We start from the raw sequence: 25,430 nt of genomic DNA, 5'->3' as shown, positions 1-25,430 counted from the left end.
GCTCTGGGCTGAGCAGCTCAGTGTGGGCCTGGGACACCTCACTCCTCAGGGGAGACTCCTCAGCGGAGATATCGCTCCCGATTCTTAAATCAGCACACCGTGGGCACGGCCTTCCTGTTCCGCAGTCCAACCCTGGGTAAGCTCTCCCTAACCTTGTCCTGTGGCTCCTTCCCACTGAGGCAGCTCCCTCCTGGGCATGCTCACCAGTGCTCAGGGGGACTCGAGGGGCCCTGCGCAAACCTCTACAGCCCCTTGTGCAGCTCTCCGATTTTGGTCTTGTTCTTGCGAACCCCCTGCCGCTGGATGTGAGGGCTGATCCCGGGGTAGACTGTCACCAGTGGACATCTCACTCAGCCTTCCTAAGGCACAGACAGGCGAGGCTACTGGGTTCAAGTCCATAAGCTTTGCAAAGTGTCCAACTGAATAATCACTGGGTAGCTACTATATGCCAGCTATCGGGGTAGGGATAAAACTCAAACTGAGAAGATACACACGTGAAAAACGAAAGAGGGAGAGAGCAGGAAGGACATAGCACAGCAGGGGATACTCTCAGCGGTAGGAGCAGGAGCGAGCTTCCTGGGGATGCTCTCAGCTTCCTTTCAGAGAATAAACAGGCATTTGTTACATGGAGTCAAATAAAAAACAAACCCAGACTTGGTAAAAGAGACTTGATGTGAAAGAATTATTTCAAAGGGGGTGGGGCAGCTATTGCACAAGGGAGAACACGCCGACTGGGAGACCTAGTCTTAAGGGTTAGGCCGAGTCCTACCGGGAGGAGGAAACGAGGAGGAAGCGTGTCAGGAAGGAGGACCGCCGGGGAGGCACCGCCAGTCAGTTTACGAGTCAGCCTGTTCTCGGGAGGGGCTGTCAGCAAGGGGGGCCGAAACCCTGGGGCCAGGCGGAAGGAGAAGCCTAAAAAAACCAAGGTTTGGGTAATAAGCATTTTGTTCCAATTGATCAGTGGGGAGACAAGTCAACTGATCGTTTGAGGCAACGGATGGGTATTGTGTCCGGGCTTATCACAGGCAGTCCAGGGGCACCCATGGCTCTTATCTAATCATATGGGAAGGCGGCTCTCTGCACAAACGGTTTTCCAGAACACAGAAAATGGGGATTTGACGCCCCTGCTTTTCAAGGTCACAAAGCTCAGTTAAAATTCAACGTTAGATTAGGGAAGAAGGAAGCAGCCGGTGCCCGCCCACTGGGGAGGGACAGGCAGGTCTGCAGGCCTTGGCACAGGCCTCGGGTACAACTGCTCAGGGCCATCTCCAGGGTTTGCACTTTCGCGGAGCAGCCTGTGGAGTGAGGGCAGGAGGCTGGGGATTCACAGGCAGCCTGTGGAGTGAGGGCAGGAGGCTGGGGATTCACAGGCAGCCTGTGGAGTGAGGGCAGCCTGTGGAGTGGGGGCAGCCTGTGGAGTGAGGGCAGCCTGTGGAGTGGGGGCAGCCTGTGGAGTGGGGGCAGCCTGTGGAGTGGGGGCAGCCTGTGGAGTGAGGGCAGCCTGTGGAGTGGGGGCAGGAGGCTGGGGATTCACAGGCAGCCTGTGGAGTGAGGGCAGCCTGTGGAGTGGGGGCAGCCTGTGGAGTGAGGGCAGCCTGTGGAGTGGGGGCAGCCTGTGGAGTGGGGGCAGCCTGTGGAGTGGGGGCAGCCTGTGGAGTGAGGGCAGCCTGTGGAGTGGGGGCAGCCTGTGGAGTGGGGGCAGCCTGTGGAGTGGGGGCAGCCTGTGGAGTGAGGGCAGCCTGTGGAGTGGGGGCAGGAGGCTGGGGATTCACAGGCAGCCTGTGGAGTGAGGGCAGCCTGTGGAGTGGGGGCAGCCTGTGGAGTGAGGGCAGCCTGTGGAGTGAGGGCAGCCTGTGGAGTGGGGGCAGCCTGTGGAGTGAGGGCAGCCTGTGGAGTGAGGGCAGCCTGTGGAGTGGGGGCAGGAGGCTGGGGATTCACAGGCAGCCTGTGGAGTGAGGGCAGGAGGCTGGGGATTCACAGGCAGCCTGTGGAGTGAGGGCAGGAGGCTGGGGATTCACAGGCAGCCTGTGGAGTGAGGGCAGCCTGTGGAGTGGGGGCAGCCTGTGGAGTGAGGGCAGCCTGTGGAGTGAGGGCAGCCTGTGGAGTGAGGGCAGCCTGTGGAGTGGGGGCAGCCTGTGGAGTGGGGGCAGCCTGTGGAGTGGGGGCAGCCTGTGGAGTGAGGGCAGCCTGTGGAGTGGGGGCAGGAGGCTGGGGATTCACAGGCAGCCTGTGGAGTGAGGGCAGGAGGCTGGGGACTCACAGGCAGCCTGTGGAGTGAGGGCAGCCTGTGGAGTGGGGGCAGCCTGTGGAGTGAGGGCAGCCTGTGGAGTGAGGGCAGCCTGTGGAGTGAGGGCAGCCTGTGGAGTGGGGGCAGCCTGTGGAGTGGGGGCAGCCTGTGGAGTGGGGGCAGCCTGTGGAGTGGGGGCAGCCTGTGGAGTGGGGGCAGCCTGTGGAGTGAGGGCAGCCTGTGGAGTGGGGGCAGGAGGCTGGGGATTCACAGGCAGCCTGTGGAGTGAGGGCAGGAGGCTGGGGACTCACAGGAAGCCTGTGGAGTGAGGGCAGGAGGCTGGGGATTCACAGGCAGCCTGTGGAGTGAGGGCAGCCTGTGGAGTGGGGGCAGCCTGTGGAGTGAGGGCAGCCTGTGGAGTGAGGGCAGCCTGTGGAGTGGGGGCAGCCTGTGGAGTGGGGGCAGCCTGTGGAGTGAGGGCAGCCTGTGGAGTGAGGGCAGCCTGTGGAGTGAGGGCAGCCTGTGGAGTGAGGGCAGCCTGTGGAGTGAGGGCAGGAGGCTGGGGATTCACAGGCAGCCTGTGGAGTGAAGGCAGCCTGTGGAGTGAGGGCAGGAGGCTGGGGATTCACAGGCAGCCTGTGGAGTGAGGGCAGGAGGCTGGGGATTCACAGGCAGCCTGTGGAGTGAGGGCAGGAGGCTGGGGATTCACAGGCAGCCTATGGAGTGAGGGCAGGAGGCTGGGGATTCACAGGCAGCCTGTGGAGTGAGGGCAGGAGGCTGGGGATTCACAGGCAGCCTATGGAGTGGGGGCAGCCTGTGGAGTGAGGGCAGCCTGTGGAGTGAGGGCAGCCTGTGGAGTGAGGGCAGCCTGTGGAGTGAGGGCAGCCTGTGGAGTGAGGGCAGGAGGCTGGGGATTCACAGGCAGCCTGTGGAGTGAGGGCAGCCTGTGGAGTGAGGGCAGGAGGCTGGGGATTCACAGGCAGCCTATGGAGTGAGGGCAGGAGGCTGGAGATTCACAGGCAGCCTGTGGAGTGAGGGCAGGAGGCTGGGGATTCACAGGCAGCCTGTGGAGTGGGGGCAGCCTGTGGAGTGGGGGCAGCCTGTGGAGTGAGGGCAGCCTGTGGAGTGAGGGCAGGAGGCTGGGGATTCACAGGCAGCCTGTGGAGTGAGGGCAGCCTGTGGAGTGGGGGCAGCCTGTGGAGTGAGGGCAGCCTGTGGAGTGGGGGCAGCCTGTGGAGTGGGGGCAGCCTGTGGAGTGGGGGCAGCCTGTGGAGTGGGGGCAGCCTGTGGAGTGAGGGCAGCCTGTGGAGTGGGGGCAGCCTGTGGAGTGGGGGCAGCCTGTGGAGTGAGGGCAGGAGGCTGGGGATTCACAGGCAGCCTGTGGAGTGGGGGCAGCCTGTGGAGTGAGGGCAGCCTGTGGAGTGAGGGCAGCCTGTGGAGTGAGGGCAGCCTGTGGAGTGAGGGCAGCCTGTGGAGTGGGGGCAGCCTGTGGAGTGGGGGCAGCCTGTGGAGTGAGGGCAGGAGGATGGGGATTCACAGGCAGCCTGTGGAGTGAGGGCAGGAGGATGGGGATTCACAGGCAGCCTGTGGAGTGGGGGCAGCCTGTGGAGTGGGGGCAGCCTGTGGAGTGGGGGCAGCCTGTGGAGTGAGGGCAGCCTGTGGAGTGAGGGCAGCCTGTGGAGTGAGGGCAGCCTGTGGAGTGAGGGCAGCCTGTGGAGTGAGGGCAGCCTGTGGAGTGAGGGCAGCCTGTGGAGTGAGGGCAGCCTGTGGAGTGAGGGCAGCCTGTGGAGTGGGGGCAGCCTGTGGAGTGGGGGCAGCCTGTGGAGTGAGGGCAGGAGGCTGGGGATTCACAGGCAGCCTATGGAGTGAGGGCAGGAGGCTGGAGATTCACAGGCAGCCTGTGGAGTGAGGGCAGGAGGCTGGGGATTCACAGGCAGCCTGTGGAGTGAGGGCAGGAGGCTGGGGATTCACGGGCAGCCTGTGGAGTGAGGGCAGGAGGCTGGGGAGCAGATGCTGACGCAAGGTCGGGGCTGCCACTGGCACAGGCTCTCGGCACACCCCACGGGAATGCTGCTGCACATTAGAAGGAGTTTCCTTCCTGACCGATGCCTGTGTGCGCCGTCTTTTAGGGAGCAATTCTGCCTTGTCTTTTCCTTAACACCTTTTCTTTCATACCAGGAGCAAGAGAAAAAAAGCCCATCTGTTCAGAATAAAGGAACTAGCTCCTAAAGGCTCAAGGAACTCAGCTGCTATTAAAAGAGGAATCCAGCCTCCCGGAAGTACCAGAAATGCACCTGGGGAGAATAAGAGATCCGCCATCAGGAGCTGAGTGCACTGTGCTTCCCACGGGTGATGGATGGCCTTCGGGCACCTAGAGGACCTACCCGGAGTGCCCTCTGTGGAACCCCCCAGGGCTCAGCAGGAACAGGCAGCACGCAAGCTGTTCAAGCTCTTCCCTGTACCCCGTCCCCCAACACTTCAGCAGCTCCCTGGGAAGGGCTCCACCTCACTGCTCTGCCTGCCACAAGGGTGGCCTCGATGGAGGGCTAGCACCCAGACGTGACCCGTGCCTCTGACAAGAATAAGGACATCCATAGCGAAGAGTGGTTCAATGGTCCATTTGTTTATTCAAGAGAACAGTAAGGAAAGTATACCTTAAATATTGCAAATTTCATATACGGGAACAACCACTCCCCAACAAGTTTGAAAAGTGGTCTGAAAAGACCATAAAAATAGAGTCCTCTACTTTTTTAAACCCTGGACTAATGCATGAAGACAGACCCACGTTCTTACGCATTTTCTTCAACAGTCAGACCCTAAACCGACATCAGCCTGGCCAAGGCCGGAGGAGAGCCGCTTCGCCGCCGGCCCGCCTCACTTGCGGAAGCGCTTGAACAGCGGGTGCACGTGCTTGCTGGCGGCCTTGCTCCGCGCCGAGTGGTACTCCATGTACACGGTGTCGTCCGCCCCAGACATGGAGCTCATGGTCCCACAGCGCCGGGACACCTGGGGGACATTTACCACAGCTGATACAGTGTTTCCGTTTAACGACTCATTACTTGTAACACCACATCTACCGACCCACTCCCCACGTCTCAGGCGTGGTTCTAAGCGGTACGCAGGCGGTGGCAAGTTTTCACTTACCCAGCTCACGCCTTCACCACCCCCGCGTTAAGAGGAGGGGCCGACGCAGAGGTTAAGTAGCTTGTAGGCGAGCAGTCAGCTCTCGAAGGGGCAGGACTGGCACACAGGCAGGCTGGCTGCGGAGTCCCTTACTCACCCCGACGCTGCCCTGCCTCTCTTCACGACACGTTCTGAAGAGAATTTTCTAACAGTGAGGGCAGACGTCCCTCAAAATTCCCTAAGGCCCCGCCATGAGGCTGTAAGCGAGTGGAAAGCCAGGGCCCTGTGCCGAGCCTGGCTCTACGCAACACGTGACCCTGGGCACACACGAAAGCCTGCGCCAGTGACGTCACTTCCAGGGGGACAACACACTTGCCAGGCCTGGGTGGAATGAACAGACACCCAGAGCCCGGCCACCCGTGGGCATCACAGCCAAGGAGACAGGCCCGGCCAGCGCCTCCAGCAGCGTGGCCGCAGGGGCCCACTGTAGGTGGACTCACTCGGTCAGACGCAAGACGCTTCCCAGGGCTTCCCTGCAGGGTCCCGAGATCCAGCCCCAGCTCAGCCCCAGGGGAAAGGGTCTCGGGCTGCAGGGAGGGCAGCACCCCTGCCCCCAGGTGACGCGGCTTCTCCCTTTCCTTGTTCCAACCGTTGCTCACCTTTCGGCTCTAATTCCAGTTTACTTTCAAAAGCACCAACTCACATTTCTCGCCTTGCAGGGCCTGATTAAGAATTTTCCATAATGATACTTTCATCTATTACGCCCTATATTTGCCTGACACACAGTAGGCATTCAATAAGTATTGGCAAAATAAAACGTTGAGTCTTTTCCGAACCTACTTTTTTTCAAAGTAAGTACTGAAACTACACGAGCTGGTCCTCAGACTGTCTGACAGGCTGGAAGGCTCAGCTCCGTGGCTGAGGAGGAAACGAGTGACGAGTGACTTGCCCAAGGCCCAGAGTGGCGTCCCCGCCTGTCACACTCCTGGGCGCAGCCACCCTGGTGAGACCTGGGGCCAGGCTTGCCATCCTGGGCTCCAACATAAAAACACTAACAAATGTTCACACCAGGCTGTTTTGTGAACAGAGCAAGAGACCAATTACAGCCACTGTGGGCTCAGCCATGAAAACAGTATGTACAGAAGGAATGATACAGCCCAGCCAGCATGGCTCAGTAGCTGAGCATCAACCTATGAACCAGGTCACCGGTTTGATTCCCAGTCAGGGCACATGCCCAGGTTTCGGGCTCAATCCCCAGTGGGGGGCCTGCAGGAGGCAGCCGATCCATCAATAACTCTCTCATCACTGATGTTTCCATCCCACTCTTCCTCTCCCTTCCTTCTCTGAAATCAATAAAAACATTTTTTTAAAAAGAAGGAACGAGACATACCAACAGGGTACCAAGTCATTACTATTCTCCTCTCTACACGTTTTCAGAAAGCTGCACAGGCACATTCCCACATGAGGGTACGTGTGTGTCTAACCACTCGTTCCTTCCGGAGAATGGGCACCTGGAACCTCACCCACTCACTCACCTGGCTGGACTTCGAGCCAAATTCTCCTGCCACCACCTCTTCCTCAGCGTCCAGGTCAGTGGCGGCCAGGACTTTCTGTAAGAGCTGCTGCTGTTCTTCTTTCGTTGAAAATGCCAACTCTTCCTCCTCCATGCCAGCAAGCTTTGTGATCACCTGCAAAGCCAAAACCAGCAGGCGACTCATCCATCTCCTCTTCCTTCATCCCCACCCCACCCCCCGCCTTCTGCTGGCCTCACTTGCTCAGTCACTGCCCTCCCCAGGCCATGGAGCGCCCCCCAGAGCAGGTGGCTAGCAGTGGGGCTCCTTGGGCAGTCCAGAGACTAGCTTTAGGAGTCACCTTCAAAACAGAGAGTAACCCATGACTGCAAGACAAATGCTAAGAAAATTCCAGAGAAATCTGCTCCCAAGCCACGGCAGCTAAATGATCATTACAGATCAGCAGGACCTTGGCAATTTTAAAGCCCCTGCAGCAGGCGATGAAGGGGACCAGAGCGGACAGGCACAGTGGCTGCCTCCTCCCCGGCCCCCAAGAAGGGCTGCAACCTCCTGGCTTGGACCCAGGGCTCCCAGCAGGAGGGAGCACTTACAAATAACAAAATGTCGAGAACAGATTTATAGGATATTTTTTCAAAGAGCAGGATGCCAGCCTGGTGCAACTGGTTTTTATTTCTTTGCAGATAACTTACTACAAGGCCTACCTATCCCTGCAAAAAACTTGGATTGATTATGTAAAGGGAACCTTTTTCCTCTCTCTGATTCTTCTTATAATTTTAATTAAAAGAAAACGCCTAGAAGCAAGGATGTGGCTGGCTCTCCCGGTGACCACGACCTGGAGCACAACATGGGGCCCCTCTGCGCTGGCCAGCCCGCCCCGCGAGTCACGCTTCTGGGAACTCCGGCCGGCTGCTCACCCCGCAGCACCAAGGGTGAGGCCCACAGAGAAGCTGCCACCACCACCGACAACCCCGTGGCAGGGCCTTCTCGTCAAGCGCACCCGTCAGAGAGCCCAGAGCGCTCCTGAGCCGGTGCTGCTGCGACCCCACCTGGCCCAGGGACCAGAGCAGGAATGCTGTCAGCAGCACCTTTCCCGAGATAAGCCAAGGCCACGCTGCAAGGCCTTCAGAACTGCTCCCGGAGCCCTGTCCTCCAGCCCAGCAGGGCACGTCCGCGTGTCCCTGCCTCTGGCTAAGGGAGGTGGTGTCAGACCACGCCACCCTCTTGTCTAAGGCTGCTAACAGAAGCTTTGTCAACACACCGTAGTCTCTCAAGTCAAGACCCTGGAAGCCTGTACACCAAGTCCTAGTGGTCCTCTTAGTCCCCTGCTCCCAGCATCTCCCTCCCCACCCCTCAAACAAAACCTCCGGGGACACTAACCCCTGATAAAAGCTTACTATCTGTGTCAGCAGGAAAGAAAATGCCTCAGCAAATGAAAGCTAAAGCTTTAGAATTTCCCAAGTTATTCAAATACCTGGTTTGTAGTAGACCGGGTGGCTCTCATGTCTGTGAGGCCCACTGAGGCCCAGACTCACCAGCTGACTATGGCAAGAGCTGCCCCAGGCACCTGGAGGGAGTGCCCCTTAAGAAAGTAACTCCCGGCGCTCAGACTAACATACTTAGGGCCAGTTTCTTAGCACCTCAAGTCCTCTCAGCCTTGCACATTTCCCACCAACATCTAATGTTCTTTGCACAAGACAACTGTAAATTGTGACTAAGCAGATTCCAGCTTCTTGCTTCAGAGGTTCTTTGACCATTCGCTGGGATGGTGGCAGGAGGGGATCCACGCAGTACGTTCCCTCACAGCCCCCTGCAATTCACAGAGGGCGTCTGCAGAGGGCGCCCAGCCTGGCAGCGCGCCTGAGCTCTGCTCCACCCTGGGACTACAGGGCCCCACTTCTAGAAGCCCGAGTGCAGAAAAGCTGTGGTCCTGCTCTGACCAAAGACCAAATAGAAACATACCTTAAAGCTATAACCCTGATCTACCAAGAACCTCTGCCGCTTGGTTGAGTAAGCCATTTCCTGTGTGTCCTGGGAGACCAGCGAGTAGAAGAAGGCGTTGTACTCCTCTGCAACCATCCCTGGGGAGAGGGCAGGAGAAAGGACATGAGCTGTGAGCACGCAGGAACTCAGGGTCCAGAGCTCAAAAGCAATCAATTCGGTGGGAGAGTTCTGCAGGCAGGGCGACTGCCCTGATTTTGCATGGGGACTTCATCAAAATTAAACACTTCTGCACTTCAAAGAACACCATCAAAAAATTGAAAAAACCCACAGAATGGGAGGAAATGTTTACAAAGTATATATCTGATAAAGGACTTGTATCTAGGTTACATAAAGAACTATTACAACTCAATAATAAGACAGCCCGTCAGTGTGGCTCAAAGGTTGAGTGTCGACCCATGAACTAAGAGGTCGCAGTTCGATACCCAGTCAGAGCACATGCCCAGGTTGTGGGTTCGACACCCCATCAGGTTGAATACGAGAGGCAATCGATCAATGTTTCTCTCTCTCCCCCCCACCCTCCTCTCTCTAAAATATCAATGACTTTAAAAAAGAGACAACAGCGAACACATTGAGCCATCCAGTGTGAAAGAATCAAAATTTTAAAATCCTACCTAATAGACAAGTATGCAAATTGACCGTACCTTCGCTATGCCCATGATTGGCCAGGAGGCGCGGGGGGCGGGACTCGGGGTGGCCAGGGTGGTCAACTGGGCCGCTGAGCTCGCGTCGCCAGCCGCGGCACGAGCTCAGTGTCTGCGCCATGGCTGTGCTGCGGCACAGAAGGGGCCTCTGGGGCAGCGAGCTCACGTCCCACCACGGACCATCAAAAGCGGGGGAGCTGGGTGCCTGTCTGCTGGTGCACCAGGCCTTTCAGAAGCCTCCGCCGCGCTGGTGCACCAGCGGACAGCCACCCAGCTCCCCCGCGATCGAAAGCAAAAGTGTGTAGGGGACCCTACAAGTGCATGATTTAATCATGCACTGGGCCTCTAGTAAAATAATAAAAGGCCAAAGTGAGAGGCAACAAGAATTTATTTGAAATAAAAAAGAAAAGCTATTTGGTAAGCACATGTTCAGGCAGGAGCCCAGACAGTGTCTGATGAGGAGACCCAGGCCAGGTGTTCATCGAGGAGGGACGACTCCGCGCCCAGGAGGAGGCTTTCCTCTGGGGCAGACGAGCTAACACCGCGACGCTGGTTCTAGACAAGGTGCTCGGTGTTCAGTCTGGTGCTCACGACACCTGCTCTCTGGGAATCCTTGCACACAGTGCTTCCCGAGGCCGGGCTGCTGGGCCCAGCCCGCAGGTCACTCTGCCCTGCGTTCACATCCAGAGGTTTGAAGGACGATGTGTAAGGCAGCTCCCCCAGGATGGCGGCTCCCCCAGGATGGCGGCTCCCCCAGGATGGCAGCTCTTCTAGGATGGTGGCTCCCCCAGGATGGCGGCTCCCCCAGGACGGTGGCTCCCCCAGGATGGCGGCTCCCCCAGGATGGCAGCTCCCCCAGGACGGCGGCTCCCCCAGGATGGCGGCTCCTCCAGGATGGCGGCTCCCCCAGGATGGCAGCTCCCCCAGGATGGCGGCTCCTCCAGATGGCGGCTCCCCAGGATGGCGGCTCCCCCAGGATGGCGGCTCCCCCAGGATGGCGGCTCCCCAGGATGGCGGCTCCCCCAGGATGGCAGCTCCCCAGGATGGCAGCTCCACTCCATTTTAAAGTGGCCCAGTTTATGTTTTTTTATAACTATAGTCATATTGTACATTATATCCCCAGTAACTTATAACTAGAAGTGTAATCCTTTTGAACACCTTCATCCAATAGCCCCACCCCTTGCCCCTGAATTTGAACTCTTTTTCTATGAGTTTGGTTTGGGTTTTTGTTTGTATTTCGCATATAAGTGAGATCATACAGTTTAGTCTTTCTCTAACTTACTTCACCTAGCATAACGCCCTCAAAGTCCAACATGTTGTTGCAAATGGCAGGACTTTACAGAACACTCTTCGCATGTATGGTACCACATTCTCTTTACACATTACCTCTCAGAGCACTTCGATTATACCGTCTTGGCTATTGTAAACAATGCTGCAATCAACACGAGGTGGGGTTTCCTCGGACCTTTTGTTTTCAATTCTGTCAGATATATACCCAGAAGTGGAACTGCTGGATATCATGGTAGTTCTACCTTTAAGGTTCTGAGGAATCTTTATACTGCTTCCCATGGGGGCTGTACCAATTTACAATCCTACTAACAGTAGGCACCAGGGGTGCCCTGTTGCCCACATCCTTGCCACCATTTCTCTCCTGTCTCTTTGATGACAGCCATTCTAACAGGCACCGTGGTTTTGCTTTGCTTTTCCCTGATGATTAGTGATGAGCATCCTTTCACGTACCTGTCAGCCATTTGTATGTCTTTATTGGGCTTATTTTGGCTTTTTGCTATTGAGTTGTATGAGGTCTTCATATTAACCTCTTAAGATATCATTTGCAAATATTTTCTCCAATTCCATAGTTTTGCTGATTATGCCATAGGTTTGCTGAACATTTCTTTCACTGTGCAGAAACTTTTTAGTTTGAGGTGATTTCAACTTTTTATTTTAATCCTCACCAGAGGATATGTTTTCCATTGACTTTTAGAGAGCAGGTGGGGGGGGGGGGGGGAGAAGGAAACATTGGCTGTGATTGGCTGCCTCCCGCACACGCATCAACCAGGGCCGGGGATCGAACCTTTGACCAGGAACTGCACCTGAGACCCTGCGGTGCACGGGCTGGCACCCTACCTGCTGAGCAGCAGGGCCAGCTGTTGATTTTTGCTTGCGGCTTCAGGTGTCTTATCCAAAAAATCATGGTGCAGACACGCATCAAGGAGTTTTTTTCCTGCATGAGTTTTACATTTTCTGGTCTTACATTTAAGCCTTTAATCCATTTCAAGTTAATTTTCTAAGTGGTATGAGAATGGGGTCTAGTTTCATGCTTTTACATGTGAATATCCAATTTTCCCAGCACCATTTACTGAAGAAACTTCTTCTCTCCGCTGAGTATTCTCGGCCCCCTTGTCACATGTTAGCTGACCATATTCCCTCAAGTTTCTTTCTGGGCTCTTGATTCTGTAACACTGTCTGTGTGTTTCTGTGCCAGTGCCACACTGCTTTGATTACTTTGGCTTTATAATATAGCTTGAAATCTATAGGGTGATGCCCCCCCCTTTCCTCTTTCTTGGGACTGTTTTGGCTATTCAGGGTCTTCTGTGGTTCCATATAAATTTTAGGATTTTTTTCTCATTCTGTAAAAAATGACATAGGCGTCTTCATAGATATTTTACAGTGAATTTATAGGTGGCTTTGAGTAGCACATCTTAACAATATTAATTTTAACAATATTAATCCTTCTAATCCATGTACACAGGATATCTTTCCATTTACTTGTGTTCAATTTCTTTCATCAATGTCTTGTAGTTTTCAGTGTAGAGATCTTTTCACCTCCACGGTTAAATTTATTCCTAAGTACTTTATTATTTTTTTATGCTACTGTAAATGGGATCATTTTCTTTATTTCTCTTTCAGAAAATTCATTGTTAATATAGAGAAACACTGATTTTTGTATGCTAATATTTATGTGTTACCATTTTAATAAACTGCAGCTTTACTGAATTCATTGATTAGATCTGAACAGTTTTTTTGGTGGAGTCTTTAGGATTTTCTATTGGAAATCATGTCATCTGCAAATAAAAACAATTTTACTTCTTCCTTTCCAATTCTGATGACTTTTATTTTTTTCCTGCCTGCTTGCTTTGGTTAGGCCTTCACTATGCTGAATAAAAGTGATGAGAATGGGCATCCCTGTCTTGTTCCTGATCTTAGAGGAAAAGCTTTCAAGCTTTCACCATTGCTAGTTTGCCAACATTCAGTTCGCTAGTGTTTTAATGAGAATTTTTGCATCTATACTCATTAGGGATATTGGCCAGTAATTTTCGTTTCAATAGTGTCCTTTTCTGTCTTTGGTATCAGAGTAATACTTGGGAAATAAGTCAAATATATATATATATATATATATATATATATATATATATATATATATATATTATATTTTTTTTTTAATTCTAATTCAAATTCAAAGGGGTTTTCAAATTACAATTGTTTCTTTTTTGTGGAGAAAAGTAAGGAATAAGTCATAAATTACTTTAACATATGTTAATCAGATTATGCATGTCAGGCTATAATTTGTCCAACAGCCTACTATACTCTGCTATGTAAGTCTCACTCCTCATAATAGTCCTGCAACATAGGTTGTGCCTCCTACTTTAGAGGGGAAATCAAGGCTCAGAGGGACAAATTACTTGTCCAAGGCCACACGGTGGCCTGTGCTCAAGTCCATGCTTGCTATTTCTAATTTGCCCTGTTGTCCACTTTCAACACAATCAATTATACTTCTTAAACATATTCAGATACAGCACGCTTCCACCATGTGCCCACCCGTTTTGTCATTTTCAAACCTCCTACCGGTCCAGATGCCTCCTAAGTACGTGGATTCCTTGAGCACAACCGAAGTCCAAGGCCTGTTACCGCCCACAATTAACAAGCAGAGCACCCACGCCCTGCGCTTCCCCTTTCACAGGGCACCACAATCACAGACTGGGAGGGAGTGGCCACCTGGGGCTGCTCAGTAACCTGTGGTTACTCCTAACTGGAGGTTCAGGGGACAACTTGCAGCTCTGACACTTGCACCGGCGGTCGAGCTCCGCTTTTGCCCTTCTATGTCTACGTCCTTAAGCACTGCATCCTAGCTCCTCTTACTATCTACGTGTGTAAGAGTTCAATTTAGAGGGTATGCGTGAGTTCCAGGCAGCTGTCATGGAAAACATCCACATACTCAGCCCCAATGCATGACAAATAACAAGGGCCAAGGACCCCTCAGTCCTCGCTTTGGGACTGCCGTCCTCAGAGTATGCCTGGCCCAGGAGCACCAGGTCACCATCACACAAGCACAGCAGCTCAGCCCTCCCCTCCCATCTGCGGTGGCTCAGGAGGGACCTCCCAGAGCAGAAGGGAAAGACCACCTTTACCTTTTTTGGCTCGGAGCACTCGCCCTAGCCTCTGGGCCTCCTGCCGCCGGGAGCCACCGTGAGAGGAGATCTGAATGAGGACATTTGCTTCTGGCAGATCAAACGATGTGTCACCCACCTACAGAAATGAAGCAGCTGTGTGTCTGGGAAGGTTTTCATATATGAGGCGACAAGAGAAAAACATAAACTGGCCTCACATTAAGTAAGCTCTGCAGATAATCTAGAAAAGCAATCATGACCCTCTTCTCTATGCCAGGCCCTTCAGATGCAGCAGCCCCTCGAACCCAGTGCGAACGCTCCTGAGAGCTGTACCCCTTACCCATCAGGACCCACAGGCACCACCATCCTCTCAGCCACACTCTGTGGGCTGCTAACAGACCAAGACAAGACAAGAGGGTCCTGTCAACACAGACTGTCGGTGAGTTGCTCTTCTTATTTTTTGCTACAGAAATACGTCTGCATCAAACCACCCACACTCTTACTCCTAAACGGAGGCCACTGGGACCAGCAGCACGTGTCAGACAGGTAACCTAATGGCTGGGTTCTGATTCAGAGCAACTGTGTCAGTTTGGGGGCTACAACCACAGAGATCCCCCCTTTTCCCCTCCCCTCCCCCGACATCTAAGTTTGGTACTTCCAGACCCAGCCAAGGTCACTTTTATGGGTAAATCTCATTTTGGGGGGGTTCTGGGTCTATTCTAATCTGAATGACTGTTCCAAACAGCTGGGCCACAGCTTCTAACTGCAAATGAAAGCCATCCCCAAGCCTGGCCGACACAAGCTCAGAACCACCACAGCACAGCAGGAGCCAGGCCCAAGGCCACCTGCACCTGTAGGAACCGCCAACTCCATAGAGAATCTCATCCAAATGCCTACTTTTGCCCTAGGAGGTCATGAACTTTTTCCCTTTTATAAAGAAAATACAACTTAAAATTCCTGCATCCCAAAAAGAGATGGGAAAACTTTAGTCAAGCAGAAGGACTTCAGAGATTCTGCATAATACATAAATCCTAAACCTGCTTCTTTACTGCCCAGACACACGGGAAGGAAAACCAACACATGGTGTTCCTTCAACCAACACCACCTCACTGCCCAGATATCACCAGTGTCCCCCAGGCCTCGGGCTGCGAGGGCCTCCCACCACTGCATGCCACACAGACAGACCTTGGATATGAAGATGGTGTTGATTTTGGGGTTGTGCTTGAAATTCTGGAGGATCTGCATCCTTTCGCCCTGGGATGTAGGACCATAGATATAGGGTCTAGAGAAGAACAAGACCATATTAGGAAGACCACAGAATCACTCGCAGTTATCCTAGAAACACGAGCGGGAAAAGGAGCTCCTGCCCAGTACTCTCCCCCAGGAGGCCGGCCACCCAAGAACGCCTGGAGGAGGCCCATTAACATGAGTGGCAATGCATCTTCCCCACCCCCTTCCAAAACACACACGCGCCACCCTTCACCGCTGAGTGAGGGTCAAGGTCACCATTCTCCCTGGGATTCCCTTCTTTACCTTTTCCTGTTTTTGGACTGGGTCTCTAGCTCCAAGTTCAGTGTCTATACAAAGAGAACCCCCGGATTTCAGGAAGCTCAATGGGGACGGCAAAGGGAACAATGCTATTTGCAAACCAAAGCTTGGAAACAACCCTTTTCCTAACGACACAGACATTCTCCTCCAAGAAAGGGGTAGAAAGGCGCAAAGAGCCCCTTCCAGACTTTTCTCTACTGACCTCCTTCAACACCAAGTTCAAAACCCATCTATTTAATTCCCAGTTCTTGGCCAAAGAGCACAACCGTATCTGCCGGCCTCGCTGGTCATCCATCACCTCTTGGCACCTGGCAATGCCATTCATGGGATGACCTAGTTTCTGTGGCTTTCCCAGGGTGATAACAGTGATGATGATGATTACGAGGACGACACCTGATACACAGGTCCCCCACACACCAAACACCACGCAAGACACCATGTTGAAAAAAATTCATACATCCCTGCCGACCGTCCTGCCTGTGAAAGGTACGCTTCACGTTCCCCGCTCACACATGAGGAACTGAGGGGCAGGAGACTGAAGAGGCTGACCCCAAGTGTAAACGTGCACCGCTCAGGCCATTACATGGAGGCTCAGGAAGCACCGTTTCTGACCCTCCACACGCTTCCCAGCCCTGTGCTGCTAACGAGGAATGGGTGTACCTGAGAGCACAAAACCCTTGCCGTGGGGAAGCGGGCTGGGGCCTGGGACAGATGGACACCCGGGTGGATGGCCTTGGTTCACCCCAAACACTGCAAGCCAGTCCTACAAGAGTGTTCAGGCACCACACAAATCTGGTTCTTGCCTCTGCGTGTCATGCTGGGAAAACCCCTCTTCAGAACCTGTCTCTCAACACCCAAGTTTTACGTGGTTCTCCTCCTCCCCCATCGTAAGAAACTACTCACATGATGGCGAGCCCTGTTTCTGAAGACTCCCCACACAGGAAATGAAACAGAAGGGGAGCCGGCCTGCAGAGGAGCCCCTCACATAAGCCGAGCACCGATTAATGCTGGGCACAAGAATCCTGAGGCGGGGGGTGGTAGGTGAGCCCACGTGACAGAGCGAGAGGAGGCCAGGAGAGGTACACAGCACTCCTGAGGGGGCACAGCTAACAGGAGGAGCTGCTGGGAGTCAGATCCAGCCGTCAGAATCCAAAGTGGTGTCATTCCCACCTCATATACCAAACAACCCCAGTCTCTCCTGCAAAGTGCTGAGGGACACCTACTCCTTTCTTAGCGAGGCTGGATGAACCAGAGCTCGGAGACTCCCTGCCCCACCTCAGTCCTAAGCACATGCCCAGGACCCACACGATCATTTTAAAGCAAGAAAACAAGACAAGCAAAAGCACTTCATATACTTAAAGGCCAGAGGTACACAAGAAAGGGAAGTAAAAGTTGTAATGATCTTTCCAGTATCCCTGAGAGAGCCATGACCTGCTGCCCTCCAATTAACAAATGCTTCAACAGAAGGGCTGGCAGACAAAGGGAGAAAAAAATAGAAAAAAGAGAACTGGGGAAGTTGTTCAAAGATCTAACATCTTACAACAGGGATTCAAGGAAAGACAGAACAGAAAAAAACAGAGAAGATGAGTTAACAAAGAAAAAAACAGAAATTCTCAAAACTGAAACGAGTTTTCATATTAAAAAGGTCTAATGTCCCTGGCCGGTGCTCAGTGGTTAGAGCATCGGCCCCAAGCACTGAAGGGTCACAGGTTCAATTCCGGTCAAGGGCACATACCTGGGTTGCAGGTTCGAACCCCAGGCCCGGTAGGTTGGGGGGTGTGCGGGAGGCAACCAATCAATGTGTCTCAGGTGAGGATTAACCAAAAAAGGGTTAAAGACTGCCCATCACAATGAAAGAAAATGACCACCCTAGACATACAGTTTTGAAATCTCAAAAAAAGATTCTAAAAGCTTTCTGAGAAGGAAACAGGTACTACCGCAGATCCTGTGCAGAGAGGGATCCGAAGGGCACCAGGCTTCCCAGCAGTCACAATGGAAGCCCCAGCAACACTGAGCCTGCCTTTAACATTCTGAGGCTCAGCCAAACTACTCGTCAAGTGTAAAGCTGAATAAGTAATTTGCAAGGAAAGACTCAAAAATGTTTCTTCCCTCAGAAATCTACTGGAGGACATGCTCCTTCAAAATGAGTGACCAAGAAAGAGGAGACCTGCGATACAGAAAAGGGGGCTCCCACACAGGGAAGCGGTCAGGGAAGGACAGGGTGCTGTCAGAGGGAGCCCACGACTCTGCCGAGCAGCTGTTCTAGTCAGAGAATGGTATGCTGGTAGGCACCCCACCAGGGAGAGAGATTTAGAAAGTACTAATGTGTCTGACCCTGTGGAGAAGGGTTCATGGTTGCAGGAGGGGTCTGAAGAGGAACAATTAAGTATGTTTAAAAAAAAACACACAAAAACTAAAGCAATGACAAGGTAATTACTAACTCCAGAAAAAAAAATATTTTTTAAGTCTTAGTGTTTTTTTGTTTGTTTTACATTGATTTTTAAAGAGAGAGGAAGAGAGAAGAGATTGAGAAATATTGATGAGAGAGAAGCATCACTGATTGGCTGCCACCTGCACATTCCCCTTTGGGGATCAAGCCCACAACCCAGGCCTGAACCCTGACCAGGAATTGAACCAGGGAGCTCTTGGTTCCTGGGTTGACATTCAGCCACTGAGCCACACCAGCTGGGGCAGAAAAAAATATTTTTACAAAAATAATGTAGTCATAATACACTATTATGTGCCTTGGCTTGAACAATACATATACAGTCAGTCACTGAATTCTAACTTAACACCAAACATACTGCGAGAATGGGGGCAATACATGCAAGAGAGCTAAGTCCTAAACACATATTAGAAAGTTAACAGGCAATCTCTATAGTTAATAATAAAGAAATTGCTATATAAATTATTACTTAGAAATATGGAGAATAGAGTTGAAGGTGGCTCGCCTTGGGGAGAACCAAGATGGCAGCATAGGTAACCTCCAGTACTCGCTGCCTTCATACCATGTCAAAATTACAACTAAAACAGAACCACCATCATTCAGAACGGCCTGAAATCTGGCTGAATGAAAGTCCTACCACTAGGGAAGTGAAGAAGGCACAACGAGAGTGGTAGGAGGGGCAGAGGTGCAGAACAGGCTGGTGTGGCATGTTTTTAATCAGGAGGGATTTCTCCACTGCAGAGACCTCTTGAGGAGCAAGGAGTCCTAGCTCCATACCAGACCCCCAGCCCAGGATTCCAGAGCTGGGAAAAGTCCCTTAATGTTGGGCTGTAAAAACCAGAGGGGATTGTGGCTGAGTGACACAGAAGCTGCTGGAGCCCCAGGCAGTTCCTCTTAAAGGGCCAGCACATGAACTTACAAGGCCCCACTTCCTCTGGATTCCAGCACCGGGCAGCGGTACTGGGGGATCCAGACACATAAGGGGAGGAATTGCATTGTCTGGCATCAGGAAAGGAACTCAGCAGTGGCCTCGTCTCAGAAAGAGGCAGGGGGGAGGAGGGTGTGCCTTCAGGGGTCATTGCTCCTGTGCTAGGACCTCCCCTGTCACTGAGCTGACTGGCAGTCATATCTGACTTTCCATCAGCCTGGCTCACACAGTTTGCTCCACCCTGGTAATTCCCCGAGAATCCATCCCATTCCAACCTGCAGCTCTACCCAAGCTGTTTGCAACAGCTTTCCATATGGCCTGTTCTGGCTCAGGCCTCAGACTTTCCTAAAATCTCTTGAACAAGCAGCAGCTGGTGTCAGTGTACTCCAAACCTATAAATAAAAAGCCCAAGACCTAGCTCTAGCACCAGCCTGCCTTGCTTCACAGCTGGGCCTCACCTGGGCACTTCCAAGCCTATCTGCAGATCTCTCTGTAGCTCCTGTCAGGTGGCCCCAGCCAGTGGCTGACTTTGCCCCTCCCTGGAGGCACCAGAGCCAGTGCACCTGGTGGACAGCTTCAGACCACAGCAGATTACAACTCCACACATCCACAAGCAACACATGCAAGGAGCAGACTCAGTGAGCACCAAAGCCCACTGAAGCAAGTCCTGCCCCATAAGAGTGTCTCCTGCACAGCAGCTCTCCCACTGTAGTCAGAGCTGGTCCTCGCAGCCAATTGGCCTCGAGGTCAACTCCTTCCAGAGATGCCAACAGCAATTGAGGCTCAACTACAAAACTGTGCACACAGCCCACACGGGTGCACCCAGAGTGCCCAGCTCAGGTGACTGGGGAGGCTGAGCCACTGGGCCCTACAGGACACCTACTACACAAGGCCACTCTACCAATTCCAGGAGACATAGCAGCTCTTCCTAATACATAGAAACAAACACAGGGAAGCAGCCAAAATGTGGAGAAAAAGAAACATGTTACAAATGACGGAATGGAAACAAGCAAACTACTGGATACAGAGCTCAAAACCATGGTAATAAGGTAACTCAAGGATCTTAATGAGAGCTTCTAGGAACCCAGTGAGACTTTCAAGGATTTTAGTGAGAATGTTAAAGACATGAAAAAGGAATAGTCAAAAATTAAGCATACACTAACTAAAATAAAGAAGTTTACAGATTCATCAGTAAAGTAGAGGATTTCAAGAATCAAATCAACAATTTAGAATATGAGGAATCAAAAAACACCTATTCAGGAGAGCAAAAAGAAAAAAATCAGAAGAATATGAAGAGAATGTAAGGAGCCTCTGGGACAACTTTAAGTGTACCAACATTCACATTATAGGTGTGCCAGGAGAAGAGAGAGAGCAAAATACTGAAAACCTATTTGAAGAAATAATGACAGAGCTCAGGTGCCATGGCTCATTGGTTAAGGGTTGACCTATGAACCAGGAGGTTGCGGTTTGGTTCCTAGAGTCAGAGCACATGCCTAGGTTTCGGGCTCAATCCCCAGTAGAAGCGTACAGGAGACAGCCGATCAATGATTCTTTCTTATCGTTGATGTTTCTTATCTCTCCCTTCCTCTCTGAAATCAATAATATATATTTTATATAAATGGAAAGAAATAATGACAGAAAACATCCCTTACCTGATGAAAGACCCAAACGAGGAACCCAAAGAGGCCCACACCAAAAAATGATTAAAATTCCAAGAGTTAAAGACAAAATCAAGGGAAACCAAGATGGCGGCATAGGTAAACACCTAAATTGCTGCCTCGCACAACAATTTCAAAACTACAACTAAAAGACAAAACGTCTATCACCCAGAACCATGGGAAAGCTGGCTGAGTGGAAGTTCTACAACTAGAAGGAAAGAGAAAAGAGCATTGAGACGTGCACAAGCGCTGAAAAGCTGAGGTACGGAGGCGCGCGAATCGGGCTGGCGGCGGGCAACTGGGTGCTCTACTTTTTTTTTAACCCGAAGGGAGACAAGCTCCCAATTACTCTGAACTCCAGTTTCTGGGGAGACGCTGGGGACCCAAACTCCTCTGGGAGAAGCTGGACTGTCTGCCATCGGGTCGGAAAGTGAGGGTGACTTTCTTGCAGAGGTGCGCCCAGCAATCATTGTTTACTGCGCTGGAGCGCGGGACACGGGGACTTGGAAACGCAGAGACGCAGAGACGGCTGACTGGCAGCCATCGCTGTTTGCCACACCCAAGCCTAGTGACGCCCTGAGACCCTGCCCTGCACAATCTACAAACACACCCAAGCTCCACACAGCGGCTTTTGCATATAAATGGCCAGCCCTATCGCAGCTTAACCTAACAAACTGCAGCTCTTGCCAGACAGCTCCAAAACCTCCAACCCCCAAGCAAAGAGGAGAAAACTACATTTCTCGCTGTAGCTCCTGCTGGGTGGCCTCAGACAGTAGCTGACCTGCACCCCATTGGAGATCTAGAAGCCAGTGTACCTAGTGGTCAGTGTGAGATGACACCAGATTTCAACTACTCACATTCATAAGTGACACATTCAAGAAGCAGACTCCGTGAGCATCAAAGCCCCACTGAAACAAGACCTGCCCCATAAGCGTGTCTCCAGCACAGCAGTTCTTCCATTATAGACAGAGCACAGTCCTCATCCTCCTCACTGGCAGGGAATTTACAACAGCCAGGCTTTCCACACAGGCAGGTGGGCTGGTGAGGACTCTGATATGTCCTAAGAAGCTCTTTCTCAATGGGAGGCCATAAGAGGGATGCTGGCCCAGTCTGCCTTGCCTCCCTGGTCCCTGGCCCATACAGTCTGACCTCATCACAACCCACAGTGCTCACTTGGTCTGAAACTCCCAATGCCAACCTCTGTCCACCCTTGGGAGTCCAGGTCCAAAGCAGCATTACTCTAGTCCCTGCTCCTCTGTCTTTCCTGGTTCCTGGGGTTGGGGCCACAGAACCAGACCTTTGGATCCTAGAAGTTCCTAAAAGCTTCAAAAAAAACCAGGCACTTCTGCACTCTCACAAAGGGAAGGTAACTGGCTTAGGAGCCCACTTCAACTTTTCAATTCTTACTTGTTCAGTCGAATGGCATATTCCTTCAGGGCAAACACGTTATCAGCAAAGACAATAATCTTGTCATTCCTCCTTTCATGAAACTTAATCAGAAACTGGCAAGCTCTGAATTTGTTGGGGTTCATGGTGTACAGCAAGATTCGTTTCTTGGTTTTGATTGCTACATACTCCCTGTAAAACTCAGGAGACATCGGGCACCAAACCTGTGATACAATAAGAATCACAGGTTAGTGTGCAAGTTTAAATATTTCACAATTAGAAACTTGTGAAGACCATTCATTTAGCAGAATTAACTTTAAAACAAAGGTTTGTAAATTATATCTCAATACAACTGTAAACACACACCACCCACACAGAGACACACACCCACACAAACCAAAACCAGACCTAATAGGTAACGTGGAGCCAGGGCACTCCACATGCTAAAACACTGCTTGGAGTGAAGCATAGTGATCCCCCCTTTGGAAAACTGCTGTTTGAAAATGCTGTTTGAACTACTCTGTTATTCTTAGTCTCTTATCCTGTAGGTCAACTCTGTTATTTTTAGACTAGAGGCCCAGTGCACAAATTCGTGCATGAATGGGGCCCATTGGGCCAGGCCAATGGGTGAGAGAGGCTGAAGGTGGTTGGCCAGCTGGCCCTGCCCTCGAGGTGTTGGGGGCCGATCAGGGGCAAGGCAGCCTGGGGGTGGGGGCCGATCAGGCCTGGATCAGGCTGGTTGGCTGCTTGCTGTAGTGTGGGTCACAGCCACCAGTCGTTCTGGTCGTTCTAGTTGTTCTGCTGTTCCGGTGGCTGGGCTTTTATATATATAGACTAGTGGCCCAGTGCACAAACTTCGTGCACTGAGGGGGGTTCCCTCAGCTCAGCCTGCACCCTCTCCAATTGGGGACCCTTTGGGGGATAACCGGCAGTCAGACATCCCTCTTGCAATCTGGGACCACTGGCTCCTAACCGCTCACTTGCCTGCCTGCCAGATCGCCCCTAACTGCCTATGCCTACCTGATCGCCCCTAACTGCCTCTTCCTGCCTGCCTGATTGCCCCTAACCCCTCTGCCTGCCTGCCTGATCACCCCTAACTGCCTCTGCCTGCCTGCCTGATTGCCCCTAACTGCCCTCCCCTGTTGGCCTGATCTTGCCCCCAACTGCCCTCCCTTGCAGGCCTGGTTGCCCACAACTACCCCACCCTGTCAGCCTGATCTCGCTCCCAACTGCCCTCCTCTGCTGGCCTGATCTCACCCCCAATGGTCCTCCCCTGCTAGCCAATTTGGTTCTGATTGGTCAGTTTCTATTCCAGTCAGAGTCAAAAGCTCTGCCTCCTAGGCAGCCATTGGCTCCTCACAGTTGACCCAGATTTGGTTCCCTTTTTTTTTGGGGGGGGGGGGGGGCGGTTTATTAAGTGGTTATCACAGGGGTCAGACCACATAAGTGGTGTCAGCCCCAGGAATGTGACCTGTCAATGTTGATCACAAAGCCCCCAAGGCTGGTCCTGGTGAGCCCCAAGGTCAGAAATAAAACTGAAAGGCCTTGGTCACATGCTGCTTCCAGGCGTCCAGGCTGAGCAGCAGGGAGGAGATGCCCATGGCGTGCCAAGTCTCCCCATCGGACACCACCGAGGTCTGGTAGGACACCAGCTGCACGCCTGCCTCTGCCAGGAGCCCAATCATGGTAGGCAGCATGGCAGGGTTGGAGGGCTGAGCCCGGAACAAGAGCAGGGACAGACTCCTGCTGAGAGGCACTTTTGGTCTTGAAGGCAGCTCTGCTGAGTGCCTGCAGCACAGGTGTGGTGCCCTGGACAAAGCCTACAGCCTGGTAGGGGGCACCTGCCAGGGCCATGCTCAGGAAGCCTTCCCTGCATCCTTGCTCTCCTGGCACAGTGGGGTTATGGGAGGTGGTTACATTGAGGCCGGCCTCCTTCTCCAGCAGCTTGGTGTTCACCAAATTCACATCCGCATGATTAGAAGCATCTTTGAGGAGGCCGACCATGACTGCGGGGCTCAGGCAGTTCCCGGCATTCTTCAGGGATAAGCCCTGCTTTACCACCTGGATGGTCCCTTTGGGGAACCCTGCCCGGACTCGCATCAGTCTCCAGAGCTTCTGCCAGACCAATGCAAGGTTTGGTGTGTGGAGAGAAGGCGCTGGTAAGGGCCTGGGCATTCATGAGCCCCGCGAGGGCTCTCCCCTTCACCATGTCCACGAACTAAACTGTGACCTCCTCCCCGCAGCGGCTCTGGGCCTCCTTGGTGCTGGCGCCCAGGTGGGGGCAGCTGATGACGTACTGGTGGTCCACCAAGGCGCGGTCCCGAGGTGACACCTCCATGAACACGTCTAGCACTGTGCCTGCACACTGCCCCAACTGCAGGGCCCAGAGCAGGACACAGTTCACCACGTGCACGGCCTTCTTGCACAGGGCGAAGGTGCTGTCGTTCAGCAGGCCTGTCATGGAGGGCAGGAGAGGGGTATGCACGGTGATGAAGTCACAGAGGGGCCAGATATCCTCCAGGGGCAGCTGCTGAATGCCGAAGGAGGCCGAGACCTCTGGTGAGATGATGGGGTCGTACCCTACAGTCTTCATCCCGAAGGACTGCATCCGGACGGCCACCTCTCTCCCGATCCTCCCCAGGCCAAGAATTCCCAGGGTCTTTCCATTCAACTCGGTTCCCATGAACTTCTTTCGGTCCCATTTGCCATCCTTCATCGAAGCCATCGCCTGGGGAACCTGCCTGGCCAGACACATGATCATCCCACAGGTGAGCTCCGCAGCACTAAGACTGTTCCCATTGGAAGTGTTCAAGACCAGGATACCCTTCCTCGTGGTGGCCTCCAGATCCATGTTGTCCACACCAGTGCCGGCCCTGCCCACCACCTGGAGCTCCTGTGATGCATTGATAACATCTGCGGTCACCTTGGTGGCCAAGCGGACGATAAGGCCTTCGCAGTCTGCAGCTCGGCTATCAGCTCCTCTTTGCTCAGGTTCTGCTTCTCCACCACCTGCAGCCCTCCATCTTGCAGGATCTTCTGGCAGCAAGGGTCCAAGCTGTCACTGATGAGCACTTTCTGTAGATTTGGGAAGGCCATTGCTGGAGCCGGCCTTGGGATCAACCCCTCTCTCTGGACAGAAACACCTCTAAGCCCCTAGATTTGGTTCTGATTAGTCAGTTTCTATGCCAGTCAATGTCAAAAGCTCTGCCTCCTAGGCAGCCATTGGTTCCTCACACTTACCCAGATTTGGTTCTGATAGGTCAGTTTCTATGCCAGTCAGCATCTCTGGGCCTATCAACAGGGCCTGACCAGAAAGGTGGGGTTGATCAGCAGCCCTGGTGGAGGCCTGGAGAGAAATGGAGGCGCGGCTGCTGACCAGACGGGGAGAGAAAAAGAGAGGCAAGTGCTGGTCAAAGCTGCCACAGAGGCAATGATCAGTCCCTGCTTCTCTCTTCAGGCCTCTCTCTGGCCCTGATTCGCAGCCCCCTCAGCAGTCAGTGCTGGAGCACCGCACCTGCAGCTGAAGCAATCAGCTCTGGGTTGCCATGGCAA

At 52.8% G+C, this 25,430-nt stretch overlaps 1 protein-coding gene and 1 pseudogene across 2 annotated transcripts in view; both read right to left on the bottom strand.

The window, feature by feature from the left end:
• The window catches only part of ERCC3 (ERCC excision repair 3, TFIIH core complex helicase subunit), a 64,196-nt gene that overhangs the window by 17,465 nt on the left and 21,301 nt on the right, over positions 1-25,430 (bottom strand). Inside the window, exons 10-15 of one of the 2 annotated variants that reach the window (XM_054722942.1) lie at positions 21,900-22,102; positions 15,098-15,194; positions 13,934-14,051; positions 8,842-8,960; positions 6,886-7,038; positions 4,832-5,233 (exon numbers count right to left, since the gene is read on the bottom strand). In XM_054722942.1, coding sequence (XP_054578917.1) covers positions 5,102-5,233; positions 6,886-7,038; positions 8,842-8,960; positions 13,934-14,051; positions 15,098-15,194; positions 21,900-22,102 — 822 coding nt within the window. In that variant the 3' untranslated portion in view covers positions 4,832-5,101. Of the gene's footprint in view, positions 1-4,831; positions 5,234-6,885; positions 7,039-8,841; positions 8,961-13,933; positions 14,052-15,097; positions 15,195-21,899; positions 22,103-25,430 lie in introns of those variants that run through there. The other variant, XM_054722941.1, reaches the window with a different exon arrangement.
• Positions 23,358-24,974, bottom strand: LOC103301217 (D-3-phosphoglycerate dehydrogenase-like; annotated as a pseudogene).

The sequence above is a fragment of the Eptesicus fuscus genome, chromosome 11 (genome assembly GCF_027574615.1).
Source record: "Eptesicus fuscus isolate TK198812 chromosome 11, DD_ASM_mEF_20220401, whole genome shotgun sequence".
In the NCBI taxonomy this organism is placed as follows: domain Eukaryota; kingdom Metazoa; phylum Chordata; class Mammalia; order Chiroptera; family Vespertilionidae; genus Eptesicus; species Eptesicus fuscus.
This window is presented reverse-complemented; position numbering and strand designations above follow the sequence as displayed.